A 19432-nucleotide genomic window follows, 5' to 3' on the forward strand; every position below is an offset into this window, starting at 1 on the left:
ACTAATTTTGCAAACTTTCAATTTCAGAAAAATTGATCGAAAATTTCATTAAAGTTTATTCAGTGGACGATTAAAATTTTAGGACAAATTGAATCAGCCAATGTAATTCAGAACATTGAATTCTCAGAGTGGATAGTTAAATACCAAATTATCTAACTACTAAATTATCGGGCTACTCAACTCACATCCATAACCGATTCGAACTATTCATGATCGTGATAAAGATGGAAAATTCTGTCCCTAGTTGACTGCTGATTTTATTTGTGATTCTAACCGAAATTCATAATAGCTAATCGTTATTTTTTTTTTGGTGAAATTAATAACCAAATTTTGACGATGATTAAAGTTCCAACTCAATGAATATCCGCCATGAATAATGGAGGTAGCCTTACGTGAACTTTTACCTATGTCTTATTGTAAAGAGTTGATAGAATCTCACCTTTCCCATTTTATCATTCAAGTCGCAATTTTGTTAATTTTATCCAATTTTTTTATCTCATCATCTTCATAGTGATTCCAATCCAACTATTGTTTCAGTTTCTATTGTTTTTATCATGGTATTCTCATGAGTCTCTGCCACTTTCCACTCACATTAACATTCATTATTTCACCTTCTTAACGTTAACCATTGACAATTGACTTTTAACCTTTATTATTATCATTGTTATCATTACAAACAATTACAATTAAGAGTTGATTGACTTTTACTTTTCGTTGTTATTAATGTCACAATTTTATCATCATCATTATATGTATTAGCTTTGACAATTGTAACATTTAATTGTTAGTGAGATTGAAGAGTACAAAAAAAATATTGCTCATAATCATCAATCGTTATTGTTGACTATTATATCTAAGGTGGATAAGTGTTTTCCATGATAATGATTATCAATAAAAAGATGAAAGAATTTTTTTCCCTGATTTAGAGTCTAATTGGAATAGAGATAAACTCTTGTAATTAGTTGTAATAATAAATTCATCGTTAAAAGATAATTAGTTTGATAATTATAATGACGGTGATAATTAGATTCCTATTCTGAAAACTCAACTTATTAATCGTCTACGGTTATTTGATTAAATGTTTCCTGTCAATTGTTGATCCTATTGTGGATCGATGATACTAATGAAATAGCGTATTCAAAGGATTCTGTTTATTATCTTGATTATTTGGCATATCAGATAAGCTCTCATGCTTTTATAATACAAAATGATGGAAACTTTTACCACAACTTTTCCTATCCTGTTCATTTTCTGGTTCAACCTGGAAATCGCTTGTTATTTATCTTTACAGAGGCAAAAATTGACTTTACCTGTTTTTCCAGGGTTAATCTTACTCCCCTTACATGGTAGATATTAGTGAATTTTTATTCTACCTGTGTGTTTATATATCTAATCTATAATATCCTAGGCCCTTAAGGCTTTGTTAACAAGATTTGAACAAAAACAAGAGAAATTTAGTCGATTTTTATTATGAAACAAAACCCACACACAATACCTCAAACCTGCTAACATATAGAATTGAGTTTCACGATGATTAACAGAGATGGAAAAAGATTCGATGATGAAAAATAGCAAAAGAGAAAAAAAAATTGTCGAAAAAATCTCATGTGAGTAAAGGGAAAAAATCATTCGATTACTTTACCTTAAAAGTTACTTTCTAACTTACATTCCTTCCGTTTTCCTTTTCTCATCATTTCCACCCTGTTCAGTTGGAATTTGATCAAGTAAGACAATTCCTGGTGATGATCATATTGACGATGGAGCTTCATCAGTCTTATCATCTTCGCTTTTACCAATATATCTCCCGATTCTTACATGTTAACATGAACTCAATCAAATTGAAAATTGAACATGAAAGTGATAAACATGTGCTAATGATTCTGATGATGAAGATAAGATGAGAATGTTGAAAAGTTAATAGTTCTCATATTAAACCAACATTCAATTGCTATTTAATTTACATGTATTATCATATGATCAGGATAAATTTCACAATCGTGATATCATTGAATCATTGATGATAAAGTGTAATACAAATGATATGAAGAGCTTGAGAAAAGTTTATCTTCCTCCCACGAATTTTAAATGGGAAAAAAACTTTAATTGTATCATTAATTATGTTTATTAACATGATCATTATGATGGCTTTTCATTATCATGGTGATGATTGAACATTCAAACTCTTCCTAATTGAACAAACATTAATTTAAGCTTACATATTATAGCCCCTAATCTTAAGTGCTCTAATACTGTATATCCTCTGGTAATTTATATTACATATACCAGGAAAAAAAGTGAAAATTGTTCCATCAAAAAACTTATCATATTTGATGAATATTATCTGATGTATATTTTTGCCTCCTCATAGTAAATTCAACTCCCACTTGATAGCAAAAATCTATGATAAAAGCAACTCCCTCCCTACACCTTTTCTGTCAGCTTATCAAACATGAACAAAAAGAAGTGAAAACTTGAATAACAATAATATCTCAAAAATTCTGGTTCCCTTGAATTCTGTACATCAACATGATAAAATAATCATGATAACTCTGAATTTCTATTTCTTTTTTTTTCTTCTACTTTTCTCACAACGAAAGTTTTGAGTGAAAATATTCTTGATATTTTCTCTATTCATAATTAGTTAAAGTTTTTTTCCTCTCTCCCTCTCTCTCTCTCCATGGTTATTGATAGGGTTGTACCTGGAATGATGAAAATGATTTGTGAAAAAAAAGAATAGAAAGATTTATATAGTTGAATGGTATTAGTCACGAATGTCATGTTTCTTCATCATGAAAATTGTGTGGATATTTATTCTGTGAGTTGTGAACTTTTATTCATCATTCTTGTTTCAGGTTTTGGATCTTGATGAATTCGTGATTCATAAGAATCTTGTATTCTCATTCTCATTTTTATTCTGATTCGTATTCTGGTAGAATTGAAATGCTCACAAATCCAAAGAGATAAAGATGGAGGAAGAAAAAGGAAAAGGAAAAGAGATGAGCAGGAATAAGAGAAGTAAATGGATGACAATTTTACTCTATTCTAGAAACTTGAATCATTCTTCATGTACCTTTCATCTTCCACCACATAATCCAATTGACCTGAACTTGAATTCTATCTAAATATTCATACACCATCACTTGCTCATCACTTTCTCCACATTTATAAATAAATATTATCGATTAAGAAAGTAAGATATCATAATGATGATTATCATCATCATCTTTTCTAAGTACTTTTCTAGTTTAAAAGTATAATGATTACCATAAGAATTATGATAAAAAGAAATTTTTGTAAAATATTTTTCAACAAGAGAATTACTGTTTTCTTTTGAAGGGTAGAAAAATACATTCCCCTGTAATCCCGATTATTTGGATCATTCAATGATTTCAAATTGATTTTATTTCTTTTTCATTTTAATTACTCTTAATTTCCTTTGGAAATCTTATTCTTTTTAGGTCAATCAAAACCTTCATTTTCATTACTTTTTAATTTTCCTTAAATTTGGTAAATTTAGTAAGAGAACTAAATTCCCTTTCTTTTCTCTGTCTATTTTACTTACTTTTCAATTGTTTGAAAAGCCAAAGGTTTAACCTTATTATCATTTAATTTGCTTTTTTAATCTAATCAAAAGGCTAAGTCTCGACTATAGTCGTCATCTTGGTTACTTATGATTAACTTTTTATCTCTTTGTTTCTTATCATTAATATGATTTAACCCCATTAATTATCTTCCCCTTTTCTTTGTAATCTTTGATTAATTCAATGACTTCCCCCTTTTTTGATTTTGTTTAAAAACTCTTGCTGTTCCCTCTAAAACGAGAGACCAATTCTAACTCTGGTTCTCAAGTTCTAAGGAACATTCAGTTTTCTTCTTTAATAAAAGTTCTTATTCTGAAGTCTTCTTAATCTAATTGTGATTGTTTGCAAAGTGATCATTTAATGATAGAAATAATTAGTGTAGGAATTAGTGACGGAACGTAAAAGTGGTTGTGATCCTTGATCGAATCTTCCCGATCTGAAAATTGTGGCAGATCGCATCTTCTGTCCTCGTTGTTAAGTTCATCTCTGAGATATTGAATTCTCAAATCTATTCCATTGTGGAATAATCTCCTCAACTCAATCTAAACCCCACAATTTGGCGACCCAGGCAGGATCCCTACCATCTCTAACGCTCCATCTTTCCCATTATTTCCTCAATCCAACTATTGTTTCGATCCCATCATTAAATTTTGTGAACAATTATCCACACAATGCCTCCTAAGAAGCGTCCAGGTAGAAAAGCTACCATCTCATCTTCTCCTCCTCAAGTTCAACCTCAAGGTAATGTTTCCGATGAAACAATTCATACTTCTCCAGCAATTCCTCATCAATCTCAACTTCCTCCTACTCCTGTTGTAACTCGTACAAGAGGAAGACGTGCTCAAACTGTTTCAATTGAGGACAAATCTCTTAAAGATCTCGACTACTCCGAAATGCTCTCTCTTTTTGATTTATGGAAATCAAATACTCCTCTTCGCTCTCTTGCCACTAAACGGCTCATCGAAATTGTTAAAACTCATCTTCTACTTCTTGGTGAAATTTTAACGTCAGAAGAAATCCTAGAGCTTCCTGTTGGTGATCTTAAAGATCAAGATATCCCTGATTGGATTTTTGACTTCCGCACAAATGGAATCTCCGAGAATGATATCCAAGTTTTCCTGAAAACAATCGGCTGTGATGAAGAAATGATAATTACCATCTCTCATTCTGAACTTTACTCTCTCCCATTGGCTCTTGGAACCTTAAACAAATTCAAGACCGTCTTAACCTCTTATGGTGCTCAAATCGTCGAACCTTCGGCATCTCAATCATCATCTCTTCCACTCATTCCTTCGGAATCTCAACTCTCAACGTCAACTTTGGTTGAAATCGTCAAACAATTAAAACCTGATCCATTCATTCCTGAATTTAAACATGGTGAAGACCAATATCAATGGCTAACAAAAACTCGTGATAGATTATCTAAAGAAAATGTAGATGATCCAACTCGTTTACGCCTTCTACAAAAGGCTATGGCTTATGAAATGAAATCTTCAGCTCATGATTTGGAATCAATTGTTGATTATCAAGAATATGTTTCAGCTTTATTTGAAAAGCTTCGTACTCCCGAAAGTCAGTACAGCGCAGACTTTGAACTTCAACAATGTCGTTATTCTCCTGAGGAACATCCGAAAAATTTTTAGTGACATGAAAAGATTGGTAACAAAATCTCTTGGCTCTGTTAACGATCGCGTTTTCTCTCACTAGTCCTTCAACATATTCCCAAATACATTAGGGACGATATCTACACACTTGGTATCAATGATGATAAGACTAAAATCTTCAACTTCTTAACTCGAAAACACTTCGATTTCAAAATGTCGTCTAAAGACAAATCAAAGCCAAAACCTTATGATAAAGAAAAACAATCATCAGGTAAACTTTTCAAAAGCAATCAAACTCATTCCTCTTCTCGATCTTTTAAAGATAGATCATCTTCTAACCATCCTTCAACCTCTGGTAAATACTGCAATTACTGCAAAAAAGACAGCGATCACACAATCGATCAATGTCCACGTTTGGCTGCCCGAAGAAAACAATTAGGTCAACCACCTTACCAATCGAAATCTACAGCCTCCTCTTCCGATACTCAGACTAACAATGTTCCAGCGATAACTAATTATCCTGCTAACCTGACTACTATGGTTTCAAATCATCCCATCAATAACGATGAACCTCAAATTAATCAACCTCTCGAACCAATTCAAAGTGCTCTGAGAAACTCTAACATCTCTTTCGCCGCTTCTCCCACTCTCAATCAACTCACCAATCTTGGAAATGCTTTATTAAGCCACATGCCTCAAGCTAATCTTAAACTTTGTCTTCCCTCCAAGGAATTTGTTCGCGAAGGTAAAGTTTTACTCGACACTGGTGCTACAACTTGTGCAATCAGCTCATCTATGGCAAAAGAACTTGGTGCTCATCTTATTCCTCTGAATCGTTATCTCAAAGGAATCGCTCAGAATTCATATGTCAACACCATTGGATTCGCTTATGCTATTATCAAGCATGTCAACATGGAAGAAACTCAAATCCTCAAATTACAAATCTGTAAGAATTTTGATCCTAATTTCCTTCTAGGAAATGCTTTCCTTCACTTATTTTACATGAGTATCTCATCTAACGGAGAAGAATATAAAATTTCTTGTAAAGAAACTCCAGACTCTATTGAGTACAACAACCCTGATTTCTACTTTAGATTTGCATCATCTGCAGAAACTGATTATATCATTCAAAGCTCCATTAAAGTTACTGGAGATAGTTCATCTGATTACATCTTAGATCAGTCCCCTCATTTCAAAATCAAACCTTCGGAAATTATGAAAATTGATGAAGATCAATCTAATCCTCTACTAAACATTAACGTCGAACCTCCGACAAAATCGATATTTAAAGATTTTCCTAAAAATGCTGTCATCGCTCGGTGCGATCTCGTTACAAAAGAAGAAATTAACGAATCTAAAATCACTCCATTCATCGAACAAGTAAAAAAGAAAGTAAACCCTGATCTTACTCCTGATCAACAATCTGAACTCTTAGAGTTAATAATCCAGTATCAAGACGTTTTTTCGAAACACAAACACGATCTTGGTTTCGTTTCAGCTTCAATCTGTCCCGTTACAATCGACTTGGACAATCAATCGGTTCCGTACCAAAAACCTTATAACTGTCACATTCATCGCCGTGAAGTTTTTAAGGACATCATCAACGAAATGTTGGCTCACGATCTCATCGAACCTTCTAATGCTCAAGGTGGATCTCCTTCAATTTTAGTTCCGCGACCTGATGGATCTCATCGCATGGTAATAGATTATCGACTTCTCAATCGACTCACTAAAGTTCCAAAGTATCCAATGCCTCGCATTGACGATTGTTTGGAAGTAGTCCGTGGTGGTCGTTATTTTAACATGTTTGATCTGGCCCAGGGCTATCATCAAATTGAAATTCCGCCTCTGAGAGGAAAAGACAGTATTTGTCACTCCTGATGGCAAATACCAGTACAAAAGACTTCCTATGGGTCTTTCTGGTGCGCCTTTCATTTTTCAAAAATTTATGAATACTGTTCTCGATGGATTGCAATATAAAGATTGTATTGGTTATTTCGACGATATTCCCGTCGTAGGGAAAAATTTCCCTGATCTTCTCAAAAACACTCGACATGTATTGGATCGCCTTCGTTCCTACAATTTGAAGGTAAAAACCGAGAAATGTACACTTGGTGCTACGGAAATCCTGTTACTTGGACATTTAGTCTCTGGTGATGGAATTCGACCTGACCCTAAGAAAGTACAAGCTTTGGTTAATCTCCCTTATCCCAAGAATGTCCGTGAACTACAATCCCTATTGGGATGCTACAATTACTTTAGCCGATACATCAAAGATTATTCAACAATCGCCTCTCCTCTCTATCGTCTCATCTCTAAAGAGAGAAAATTTAAAATTTTATCTGCCGATAAAGCTGCTCTGGATTCACTCAAAAATTCATTACTCAATACTACTCTTCTCGTTCATTTCAATCCTAATCTTCGCCGTAAGATTGCTGTTGATGCTTCCGATGTTGCTGTTGGAGGTATACTTCTTCAAGAAGACGATAAGTCGGAAACTTACGATTCGGAAACTCCAATCGACGAAATCAAAGATTGGCTTCCAATCTCTTTCTTCTCGCAAAAACTTTTGAAACACCAAATTCATTACTCCACCTCCGAAAAGGAACTTCTCGCCATTCTCGTTGGCATCCATAAATATAATCATTACCTCGATGGTGACCAATTCCTGGTGAAACGGATCACCATGCCCTTTGTCAACTCACCAAAATCAACTTTAAAATAGCCGATTACAACGTTGGTCAATCATGCTTTCAGCATATAACTTCAAGGTAATTTACCGTAAAGGATCAACTCACCCTCCCGACTGTTTCTCCAGATACCAATCGGAATGGGACCATCGCAAAGTAATCGATCCAGAAGAATTCTTGGATAAAATCTATCTCTCAAATTATCTCATCGATCCTGAAGATCATCACTATTATGATATTGGTATGAATGTTATTAACATTACATTTGAATCTCCAATTTTCGATTCAGAACAATTGAAAAATCCTCCCGTCATTCTTTATTCAAATGACGATCTCAGTGCTAAATCCAAAACTCCTGAATTTTCCTTATGGAAAGAGAAAGTTCGCTCACGACAAAGTGAAAATCCTGATATTCAGTCAATAATAAAACAAATGGAAAACCCAAACTCCATTCTACAGAAAAGATATTTGGTCAAAGATAATCTCCTCTACCGCAAAGACATTCGAACTCCCTTTGGTACTCGACTAGTAATTGATCCAGTTATTCTCGAAGAAATCTTCAAAGATGAACACGAATCCCCTCTTGGTGGTCATTTCGCGACCGAAAAAACATATCTTAATATCGCTAGACGATTCTGGTGCAAATACCTTTATGAGGAAATCAAGAAACTGTGTGAATCTTGCATGACATGCAATCTCGCTAAGCCCACTAATGTGATTTACGTCGATCCAGCCGCCAAACCAATTCCTAAAGAAATCTTTGAACGTTTCGAATTGGATGTGCAAGGACCAATTAAGATTGGTAATCAAAAGAAATTCATTCTTGTGATTGTTGATATTTTATCACGTTATGTTTATGCAAAGCTTACTAACAATCAAACCGCTAACACAGTCATTAACTTCCTATCCCAATTTTTCCATCTATTCAGTTACCCCACTCACATTCAAACAGATCAAGGTACTAACTTTATGTCAGAATTAGTTTCAAACTTCCTTAAGAAAAGCTCTATCATTCATGATATTTCCTCTCCCTATCACCCTCAATCTCAAGGAATCGTTGAACGATGTAACAGAACGATAGCAGAAAGACTTAGAACTTACGTTATCGAAAATGGTACTAAAAATCTTAAACTCGCTTTAGAAGCTAGTATGTTTGCAATTAACTCGACCATTCATAAAATCACTCGATTTAGTCCATACTTTCTAGTATTTGGTCGACATCCAAATAAACCGTTAGATAATCATCTCTCTTGCACTCACTTCTCCTCAATCACCGTTTCTCAAGCTAGAAAACTCGCATTTGCTCGACTGAAATCGCAACAACTCTATCAAATAAATCGAACCAAATCTCTTCACCCTCAATCTCCTTATCAAATAGGTGATTTCGTTTTAGTAAAAAATGAATCTGTAGATTCCAATCTTTCCAAAAAACTCAGAAACAAATTTCATGGACCTCATCTAATTACAGGTCTCAAAAAAGGTGCTCTTCTTTTATTAGATTTAGACGATTTAGGTCTATTCACCTGCAATGTCTCAAACACTAAACTCTATCGAGGAAAAATTTCTGTCGAAATGCAAACTCTCAAAGACAATCATTTCAATCCCGAATCATTCTTAGAAATTGAATTAGATTCCCCTGAAATTACCCAAATTGCAGATCAACATCTAGAAACTTCCCTTCAGAATTCAGAAATTGCCTCTGAATTGTCCGCTGACAACGATCATTCAAATGATATTCTTGATTCTAACAATTCATCTAACTCCTTGAATAACTTTTTCAAAGATATTCCTTCTAATCCTCCTAATCTCATTACTAATGAACAAACTGATTCGATATCTCCATCCATCAATGAAAATTCTGATGATTCCAATCACTATGGTGATCTCCAACTCAACCAACAAACAACTAAAACCAAAAGAAAATATCAAACTGCTGACAAACTAATCGCTCAACAAACAAGATTAATCCAAAATCTTCAAGACAAACCATTAACTCGACTTCAAGCAAAACAAAGACAAGTATTCATCTTATACTCATTTTTCATGATTTCTGATGAACATGATGAAAATCTCCATGTTCGACTCTACAAGAAAAATCAATTATTTGATAATATCATTCCTCTGGAATCTTTAATTGTCATTAATTATCAAATCACATTGCTAATACGATTTTTCCCGGATTCGATTAATCAAAAATTAATTACCGCAAATTTCCGCTTGACCGATTTCGTTAAACAAAGGCGCTTATTCCCGCCCTCCGCCTTCACCTTTCTCTTCAGTTCAACTCTTTGGTCACTTAAGAACAACGTCTTTGAATTTTGTCAATTTTTAATCAATTTTGTTAATTGTTCAAATTTCTTCTTCAACCTTCTAAAAGTTCCAAATCTTCTTTACTATTCAATAGTTTCAATCTCCCAACTTCAGAAAGTTTATCTTATTTGTTTAGAAATTTTAATCCAACTGACTAAATTTAAGTTTCCCCATAGCTATCGCTATATCTCAGCTTTTGTGTTTTTCATCTTCAAGATTAATCATCTTTCAGCTTTAATTAGCTCTCAACTCAACTGTTTAATCAATGCCAACTCGCTTATTAAGCGCAATCGAACTCTCTCCAATAAAATGGACAACAATTCGTCTTCCCATTTCAGTTGCTCTTCATCATCTCGTGACCCTGAACTCTTACGATCGTTAGTCTCTCAAGACTCTGAATCTGACCCGGAAAGTGAAACTTCAATCATCTATTTCCCCGGTCGTCCAGCTCCAGCTCCTGACTCAGTTTATCCTGTTGTCGATTTAATCTCTCCGAGCTCATCACAAGAAAAAAGTTCAACTCTGTTGAAAACTGTTCGTTTTGAAACCAACCCGCCATCTCTAAAGAGATCTCATTCTCCTGAAACAATGGACCAACCATCATCATCATCATCGAATCAAAAGAAAAAGTTGGACGAAAATTCGGCCGATAAAGGTAAGATTGATACTACTTCTCACCCTTCGAAATCTGACCGACCAATTCTTAGATCCACTTACCCTAATAGGTATCTAAAGCCCGATGATTATGTTTTTGAACCCAATGAGTACCCTGCTCCTCTTCCTTTACCAACTGAACTTCCTGAATATCGTTCAATGGAACGATTCAATCATATCAAACAATTGGTAAAAATCAAGTCTGATGGTTTCAAAGTTATTTATGCTAAATATGAAAAAATGATAAGAGAGAAACTCTTCCTAAATCTTTATCAAGATAAGTCAATTTATTCAGTTCCACTTCCAAAGATTCCTAAAGGAATATCAAAAACTTCAGTTATTCATGAAGAAATCGAAAAATTTGTAGATCAGATTAGATGTTATTTCTGTGAGCAAATTGCTTTGATTCCTGTGGAATGTGATTCTTGCCGAAATTGGTATTGTACCAAATGTGTGAACTTTACCCAACAGTTAGTCAAAATTTTAAACTTGACCCCGATGCTTCAATGCAACAAATTTATCTGTTTAGTCCCAAACTGCATTAAAACCTATGCATCCAGGGATGATTACCCAACTTTCTCACCTCTTGCTCATTCTGACTTATATGTCAAGTATCGATCCAGCAAATTTAATTGCCGTTACACTTTGTGTCAACAAGCAATTAGTCCCGGTCTTTTATGTGACCATGAGAAACAATGTCGAAAAGGATTGTTTCGTGAAGAAGTTGATTTAGATTCTTTAGAATTATTCAGAACAGGCTCCTCTAAAAAGGAATTAGAAATTGTAGCTCCAAAAAGACTAATGAGCTTCATTCCTCAACATGTTAAATCAGCTCCTAAGCCCCAAATCTCTTACTTCTCTCATGAATTCGATGTCTCGCAACAATATGAATTGTATGCGTGTCTCCTCCTCAACCAGGAAGAAAATCCTGATGATCCTCATTTAACCCCTTCTATGCTTAGAGCCCAGACTAATCTTAAATTAGGTTTCTGGACAACTTTCGCTAAAAAGTTAGACCCATCCGCTCCTCTCGCTGAGGAAGAAGAAATTACCCAAAGTTTCGGTTTTCCTCCAGTCAATAAATACTTAAATTGTAAATCTCGCCCTCGTACCATTAGATGGTCATCCGTTCCCCAATACTTAATCGACGATAGCGAAGAATGGTTAAGATTATCGGAGGGAAGATTTAGTTACAATCTACCTCGTGCCTCTACTCACATAGCCAATGACGCTGGTGAGCCCATTACCCCCTTTACCAAGATTAACCCACTTCTTAGGTTAACTCCTGAAGATCAACAAACTGTTCGTTCCCTTATTGGAAAATGGTTCCCAATATCTCTCCGAGATTTCGTTGAAACCGACGTTGGCCCAACTTGTACCAATCCAAATAAAATTGCCTATCGTGCACATCGACGTCAAAAAGCTGTTAATCAATTTCATGACATCACCCAAATCACCCTCGAAGATTTGAAGACTCAACATCAAGAATGGATAAATCTCCATATGAGTGAACATCCTGATCGTTTGAACACTTACAGCATTCATGCTGCTTATGTACGGATCGAAAGATCAAATCGATCTGGTTACCGTGTTCTCGCCCCTCATCCTGTTTGGATCGTAATTGTTGATGGCAATTGCGATATCGTTTATGAAACTCTTGTTTCATACAAACATGTAAATTACATGGATTCAAAATTCCATGGTCTCAGATATCAAGACATCAAATTGGCGAAACCTCTTCCAACTATACGTGATCAAGTCATTACCTTCTTGGCTTCAGCCAAGTACATCATCGGTTCTGGACTAATAACACTCTTCCAAGCTTTCGAATTTGCCCCCTGTGAAATTGAAATCTTACGTCCAAAACTCCGAGACGTAACCATTTACTTTTCACCTTATCGTGCTGCCCCAGCCTCATTATCTCTCGTCTCTTTCCTCGTTTTCTCCGGCTTTACTATTCGTGGTGGACCACATTCTCCCGCCGTCGAAGCCATCGTAGCCATGCGAATGTACATGGGATTTTGGAAAGAAATCGAAGTACGAAGTGCCGCTTGTCAACAAGGTGTTCATAATCATTCGATGAAACACTTCGTCCGAAACAAAAAAGTTTCAAAACTTTTTGAAAAATTTACAAGTTTGGTAAAAGCTAAAGCTGAATGGCCCACTAACTGGTCATATTATAACCATCACATTGCTCGCCCTGAATACCTCGAGTATAATTGTGTCACCCCATCATCTTCAAGTTGTGCTACTCCCACTGGATCTACATGTCCAACTCCTCCAATCTCATCACCTAATCAACATGGTGAAAATTCATCACACAACTCAAGCTTATCAATTAACTCTACCGAATCATCTGCAACCTCATCATCATCCACATCAAGCTCCTCAGGAACAACCAATGATTCCTCTGGAACATCAAAAAACTCATCATCATCGTCGTCATCTCAAGATTCCGACCCACCTCAAGATGCTGCTCCGAAGCTCACAACAATCATTGAACTTATCACCGAAGTTCCAAACCAGGAACAAGTCCCGGAAAATCAAGAAATTGAACAAGTTCAAGAAAATCAAGAAGCTCAAGAAGCCGAACCAGCCCAGGAAAATCAAGATCGAGAACAAGATCTAATCAATCTCGAATCAAGTCAATCTCAAGATGAAATTCTGACAATAACTCTCAAATCCTCTCACTACTTCAGATCCTCCGGATTCTCAAGCCCTAAGTTCAAGCCAGGATTCAATTTTATATCTATCATTAGATTTCCCTCATCTCAAGTTCGCCCTGATAATTTTTACCCTGTCGGACCTGATAACATCTCGCCCAGTGAAGGATCCAAAATCCGTCTTACAAAGTTCTTGATCAAAACCGTGGGAGTGAAGGGTGAAAAATACATTCCCTGTAATCCCGATTATTTGGATCATTCAATGATTTCAAATTGATTTTATTTCTTTTCATTTTAATTACTCTTAATTTCCTTTGAAATCTTATTCTTTTAGGTCAATCAAAACCTTCATTTTCATTACTTTTTAATTTTCCTTAAATTTGGTAAATTTAGTAAGAGAACTAAATTCCTTTCTTTTCTCTGTCTATTTTACTTACTTTTCAATTGTTTGAAAAGCCAAAGGTTCTTATTATCATTTAATTTGCTTTTTAATCTAATCAAAGGCTAAGTCTCGACTATAGTCGTCATCTTGGTTACTTATGATTAACTTTTATCTCTTTGTTTCTTATCATTAATATGATTTAACCCCATTAATTATCTTCCCCTTTTCTTTGTAATCTTTGATTAATTCAATGACTTCCCCCTTTTTTGATTTTGTTTAAAAACTCTTGCTGTTCCCTCTAAAACGAGAGACCAATTCTAACTCTGGTTCTCGCAAGTTCTAAGGAACATTCAGTTTTCTTCTTTAATAAAAAGTTCTTATTCTGAAGTCTTCTTAATCTAATTGTGATTGTTTGCAAAGTGATCATTTAATGATAGAAATAATTAGTGTAGGAATTAGTGACGGAACGTAAAAGTGGTTGTGATCCTTGATCGAATCTTTCCCGATCTGAAAATTGTGGCAGATCGCATCTTCTGTCCTCGTTGTTAAGTTCATCTCTCTGAGATATTGAATTCTCAAATCTATTCCATTGTGGAATAATCTCCTCAACTCAATCTAAACCCCACACTTTTCTTTGTCTTTATTTTCTTGACTCCATTGACTTGCCCTTTTACCTTGATTCGCTCCATCCTCATTCTATTATCTACTTCTTGTGTTCTCCCATTATAAACAATTACTGTCAAAATTGGCTGATGAAAAAGCTTCAAGGTTCACCACTTATAATGGGTTATTTATATATAGAGATTTTCACTTGCCTACTTTTCTATTTGAGTGTTGAAATTTCATCATTTAGAACTTTTTTTCCTTCTCCAACTTTACGATTCCGTATCAACCATTTCTCAGATTCTCATAGAATCTAAAAAATTTCCTCTCAATTTTCACCTGGTTTCACGAAAACAATCAATAAAATAATTCTAACAACTTGATAACATCATTACCATTATCAACTAGAATAATCTAAGTCACCGAATTTCCACCACAACCACACCCTATCTCTCTCTCTCTCTCACTCATACCTCCTCTGTTTATATTTTCATTAACAGTAAAAATTAAGACTATTCCAACATCTAAACATTTTAATTGAATAATTATAGTTATCAATCTTCAGGGTAATCCAATAATTTGATTGCAAATTTTTTTCTATTTTCAATCATTAAAATTACTCACAACTTGTACATTGATACATGAGAAGATTGTTTGAGTAAATGGAAACTGATGAAATTTGGAGACAAATTATGTTATCTGATTAATATTTAGGTGATTTTATGAAAAAATATTATTGGAAACTATTAATAACTTTACCTGTGCGATGAACATAATGATAATATTATGATTACCGCTCACTTACTACACTTTGATGGTAGCGTGATTTTGTTGATCCTTGCAAATATTATCATCATTATCAACTCTCCCAGATTCAAGCCAATATAAAGAAATCTGATGAAATAGGAAGAAGTAAAATGTTTGCATGGCATTTAAGGGAGAGTGAAATGTAGTGAATATCATTAGAATTGAGGTTAACTTTTATTCATATACATTGATAGAAACTTGAATGTGAATTGTATTAATTGTGGATTCGTGTTGATTCACAATTTACCTTCAAGTGTTCAACTGTATTACCTGGAAACTGTTCATCATTATTAGTTGCATTATTGTTATTATCATTATCATGAAATGCTCAGGGATAGATATATAAAAGAAAAAGTATTAAAAAAAATCTTACCAAGATAAACATCCATCTAATCACAGGTACTCACACAAATAGTAGGAAGAAAAGCAAAATTGAGACAGAAAATAATAAATTGTAACAATTATATTATAATAAACACCATTCTGACACGAAGAGTTAATTAGCAATAGCAAATTTTATTAATTAGACTGTAACCTAACTAAGTGACTACTTTTACTATTGCGATTCATTTGATATTCAATTGCAAGAAAACTAAGTTATATGTTGTTTAGCCTTTTTCTCACTATTTTGCTGATTCTCTTGTCTCTTTCTTTTTTTGGCTAACATTCTCAGAACTTTTCTTACATATAATCTACATGATGAATAAAGTTCTGGGTGTAAAGTTTCTCATTAAATTCATGAGAGTATAAGATGTTAGTTGAAATTTTTGTTCCTTTTTCCTCTTTTGTCTTTTCTCCCAACAATAAACAATTGAGAATCTTTTTTGTTTGTTTGCAACTTTCAATTCATTGTTATCTTTATAACTCATTATTATCTACATAGTTTTTTTTACATGATGGTTGAAATTCAATCATCATCCTCATGGTATTAAGTTTGCCTCCTGTTCATTGTGTTGATGCTTTATCATCAATAACTTATCCAATCCTCATCTCATTCAGAATCTTTTTTTCTCCCCCTTGTTTTCAATTCTTGTTTTCACCTTATTCAGCATACAAACTCATGATATCAGCAGGGCTTTTTCCCTTCATGTATTCACTTTTCATGATAATTTCAACACATTCTTTTGTTTCTAGATATTTAACCTCATCCAATCTTTTCGTATCCTTATTCATCTTTCATCTTTCTAACTCTCTTTGCATACACATGCTAATTCACATACATGATTCTTACTCATATCAGAACTTTCTTCTTCCTTTACTAACATTAATTCTTGGTGAGAGAAGAGAAAAAAGAAAATGAAACAAAAAGAGACAAGAAAAGAAGAATTTTGAACATGACGAAGAAAGAACAAAAAAAAAGTTCTTAGTTAAATGTTTCTTTATAACCACTTCTTTCCTGCTCTCTCAACATTAACATCTCATTCTCTCATTAGCATCACACCAAGTACCTTTTCATTCAATGTCAAAATATTCACAAGTTTAGTGTTGACAAACACTGAGAAAATCGTAAAATTATGTAACAAAGAAAAGAGAAACAAATTCCCGCCGCCTCAATTTGCTTTGAACAAAAAAAAAACTTTTCTTCTCACTGATCACTCAATCTCCTCCTTCTCTCCCTCACCAACCATTCCCATTGTATTTAACTATGAATCGTAATAATAATCAGATGATAATAATAATGATAGTAGTTGTAATAATAATAATGGTACAATTGCCATGAAAATTGCATGAAATTGCATTTCCATTTGATTCATTCACTTACAAAAATGAGCAACATGATGATACAAATCAGTAAGAGCAAAAAAAGTGGTTAGTTAATCATTTTGTTTCGCCTTGTATATTATACATATCGTTGAATCTTGTTATTCACTGAATAGACAGTCACACATACAAAACAAAACTAAACCCAAGCTACTCCAATTGACTTTAAATTGGTTTTACTTTTATATTTATTTCCAACTCCCTCTCTCTCTCTCTCTCTCTCTTTCTCATCCTTCCACCTCCAACTCTTTGAATATTTATCAGCCTCCATTTACTTTGCTCTAGTAATTTCGTATTCATTTTAACACCGAAACACGCACATACAAAATGAATAATCATTCACCCACCACAACCTCAACCACTTTCAGTAATCCATTGACTATACTTTTATCCTGATTTTACTTTCCACCAACGACATGAACAATACAAAAAAAATCAATTGAGATGAAAACTAAATTGATAAACGTTTATCTTAGCTCATTTTTTTTTTCATCTCTGAATCTGTGAGACCTGGAAGAGTTCAGTGAACATGAGGAATATACATACTTAGTACATTATTAATATTTTATTGTAACGAAACAATTTATTTAATCATCTTCATCCTTATCCATTTTTCCACTTTAAGGTCACTTTGAAAATCTAATTTCCATATTGTAACTCAATAAGCTTATCTTAAACTAATGCTCTCATTCAAATATAATCAACTTACCTACTTACCTTTCAGAGTTTTCCTTTCTCTCTCTCACTCACTCTCTCCCTTAGTGTTAAGAAATTTCATCAATACATCATCATTTACCTTTTCAGTTGTTTATCATCAATTGTATCACCCAAAGAATCCAATATCACTTAATCAAATTCAATTATTATTGCAAATTTGCTGATAATCATCAATAGAGCATAAGAAACATATACACCTTAGCAAATGAAATTACCTGTGCTCATAAATTTGATTTACCAAGTATTAGTAATCGTTATTACTTTACTTTATCTCTTAATCCATAGTCTAAATATAAAAATTGATTAGCTTATAATCCTGAATGTTAATGAAATGAAAAATTTAATATCCTTCAATTAAATGGATTAATTTTCAATCTTAATACACTTTACCTTTCATTTGATTTAACCTTAAATCATTGGAGCAATAAACGAATGATGAAAAAATTTTCAAATCAAAAATTGATTTTATATTCATGATAAAATAACAAACGATGATGATAGTTCTGGTGTCAGCAGAATAGATTCAGTTGAACTTGTAAACAAATATCATAATGTAATACCTAAACCAACCTTTTGATATATATTAACTTTTCCATGTAATTTTATATGTGAGTTCACATCTTGAATCTCTCTCCCTATTTCCCCGCATACATGATAAAACTTGTGTTGACTTATATTCATATTTATCTTTATCATGATTGTAATTCCAAGAATCTCTGAATTGATTATGAATCAAGACAGCAACCTGAACTTGTGCACGATGAAATATTTAATTCCCTGTAGGTTGATATGCCTTTTTTTAAGCTCGGTGCATTTACCCTGAGCACAAGCTAAACTCAAACTGATTTGATGATGAACACAAAAGAGAGAGAGAGAGAGGGAGAGGAAAAATGATCTCACTACAAAAATGATGAACAAAAAAAACAACATGATTATGGTAGCTCACTATTTTATGATGATGAAGATGAAGATAAACTTTTTTTTCATATTATTGTTATTATATTCAACCTTGTTACTTATCATGATTCAAGTCATCATTCTGAACTTTTTGCTTGTATTTCTTTAGCTTTTACTCAGCATCTTACCGACTGGTTGAGAATTGACAATAATACAAACAGTTTTGTTGCTCCTAAGAACCAAAATAAAACGTTGTTGTTCATCATTCCTCCATGAAACTCATGATGAAAAGATGACGAGAGAGAAGAGAAAGATGATAGAACATAGCGTTGAAGATGAGTATACATAAGAAAAATACTCATGGGAACTGTTGGATTTCTATTTTTTTTTCTCCTTCTCTTTTAACTCAATTTTTATCATGATTAAACATGGAAGAGAGAATGAAATAAAATGCAGAATTGAGTCAAAATGTTTCATGTTACTCTGAATCATGATCACACACACACAATAATACAGAGATGGAAAGTGATGATCTTCATTATGATATGAATGACAATGGAAATGATAAGATTAATTCAGAAGGATAAATTCAATGTAAAATATTAATAGTTTTTGTTTTTTATTCCTCTTTTTTTTCATTTCATTTTTACATCTCTTCCACCCACCACACCCTCTTTTTCATGAGCTACCTTTTGAATTTAGAATTTGCATCTTTTTCCTTTTCATCATCATCATCATCTTCTTCTACCTCTTCACTTTGATA

At 33.6% G+C, this 19432-nt stretch overlaps 1 protein-coding gene across 4 annotated transcripts in view; it reads left to right on the plus strand.

Moving 5' to 3' along the window:
- LOC128389935 (gamma-aminobutyric acid receptor subunit alpha-4-like) overlaps nucleotides 1-19432 on the plus strand; it is a 42007-nt gene that overhangs the window by 10689 nt on the left and 11886 nt on the right. The window contains exon 6 of one of the 4 annotated variants that reach the window (XM_053349593.1): nucleotides 2853-3255. The exons of 2 other annotated variants lie outside the window; for them this stretch is intronic. In XM_053349593.1, the coding sequence (XP_053205568.1) occupies nucleotides 2853-2918 (66 nt within the window). In that variant the 3' untranslated portion in view covers nucleotides 2919-3255. Of the gene's footprint in view, nucleotides 1-2852; nucleotides 3256-19432 lie in introns of those variants that run through there. One more of the 4 variants, XM_053349598.1, reaches the window with a different exon arrangement.

Source organism: Panonychus citri, unplaced genomic scaffold (assembly GCF_014898815.1).
Source record: "Panonychus citri isolate SS breed McGregor unplaced genomic scaffold, ASM1489881v1 Contig00111, whole genome shotgun sequence".
NCBI lineage: Eukaryota > Metazoa > Arthropoda > Arachnida > Trombidiformes > Tetranychidae > Panonychus > Panonychus citri.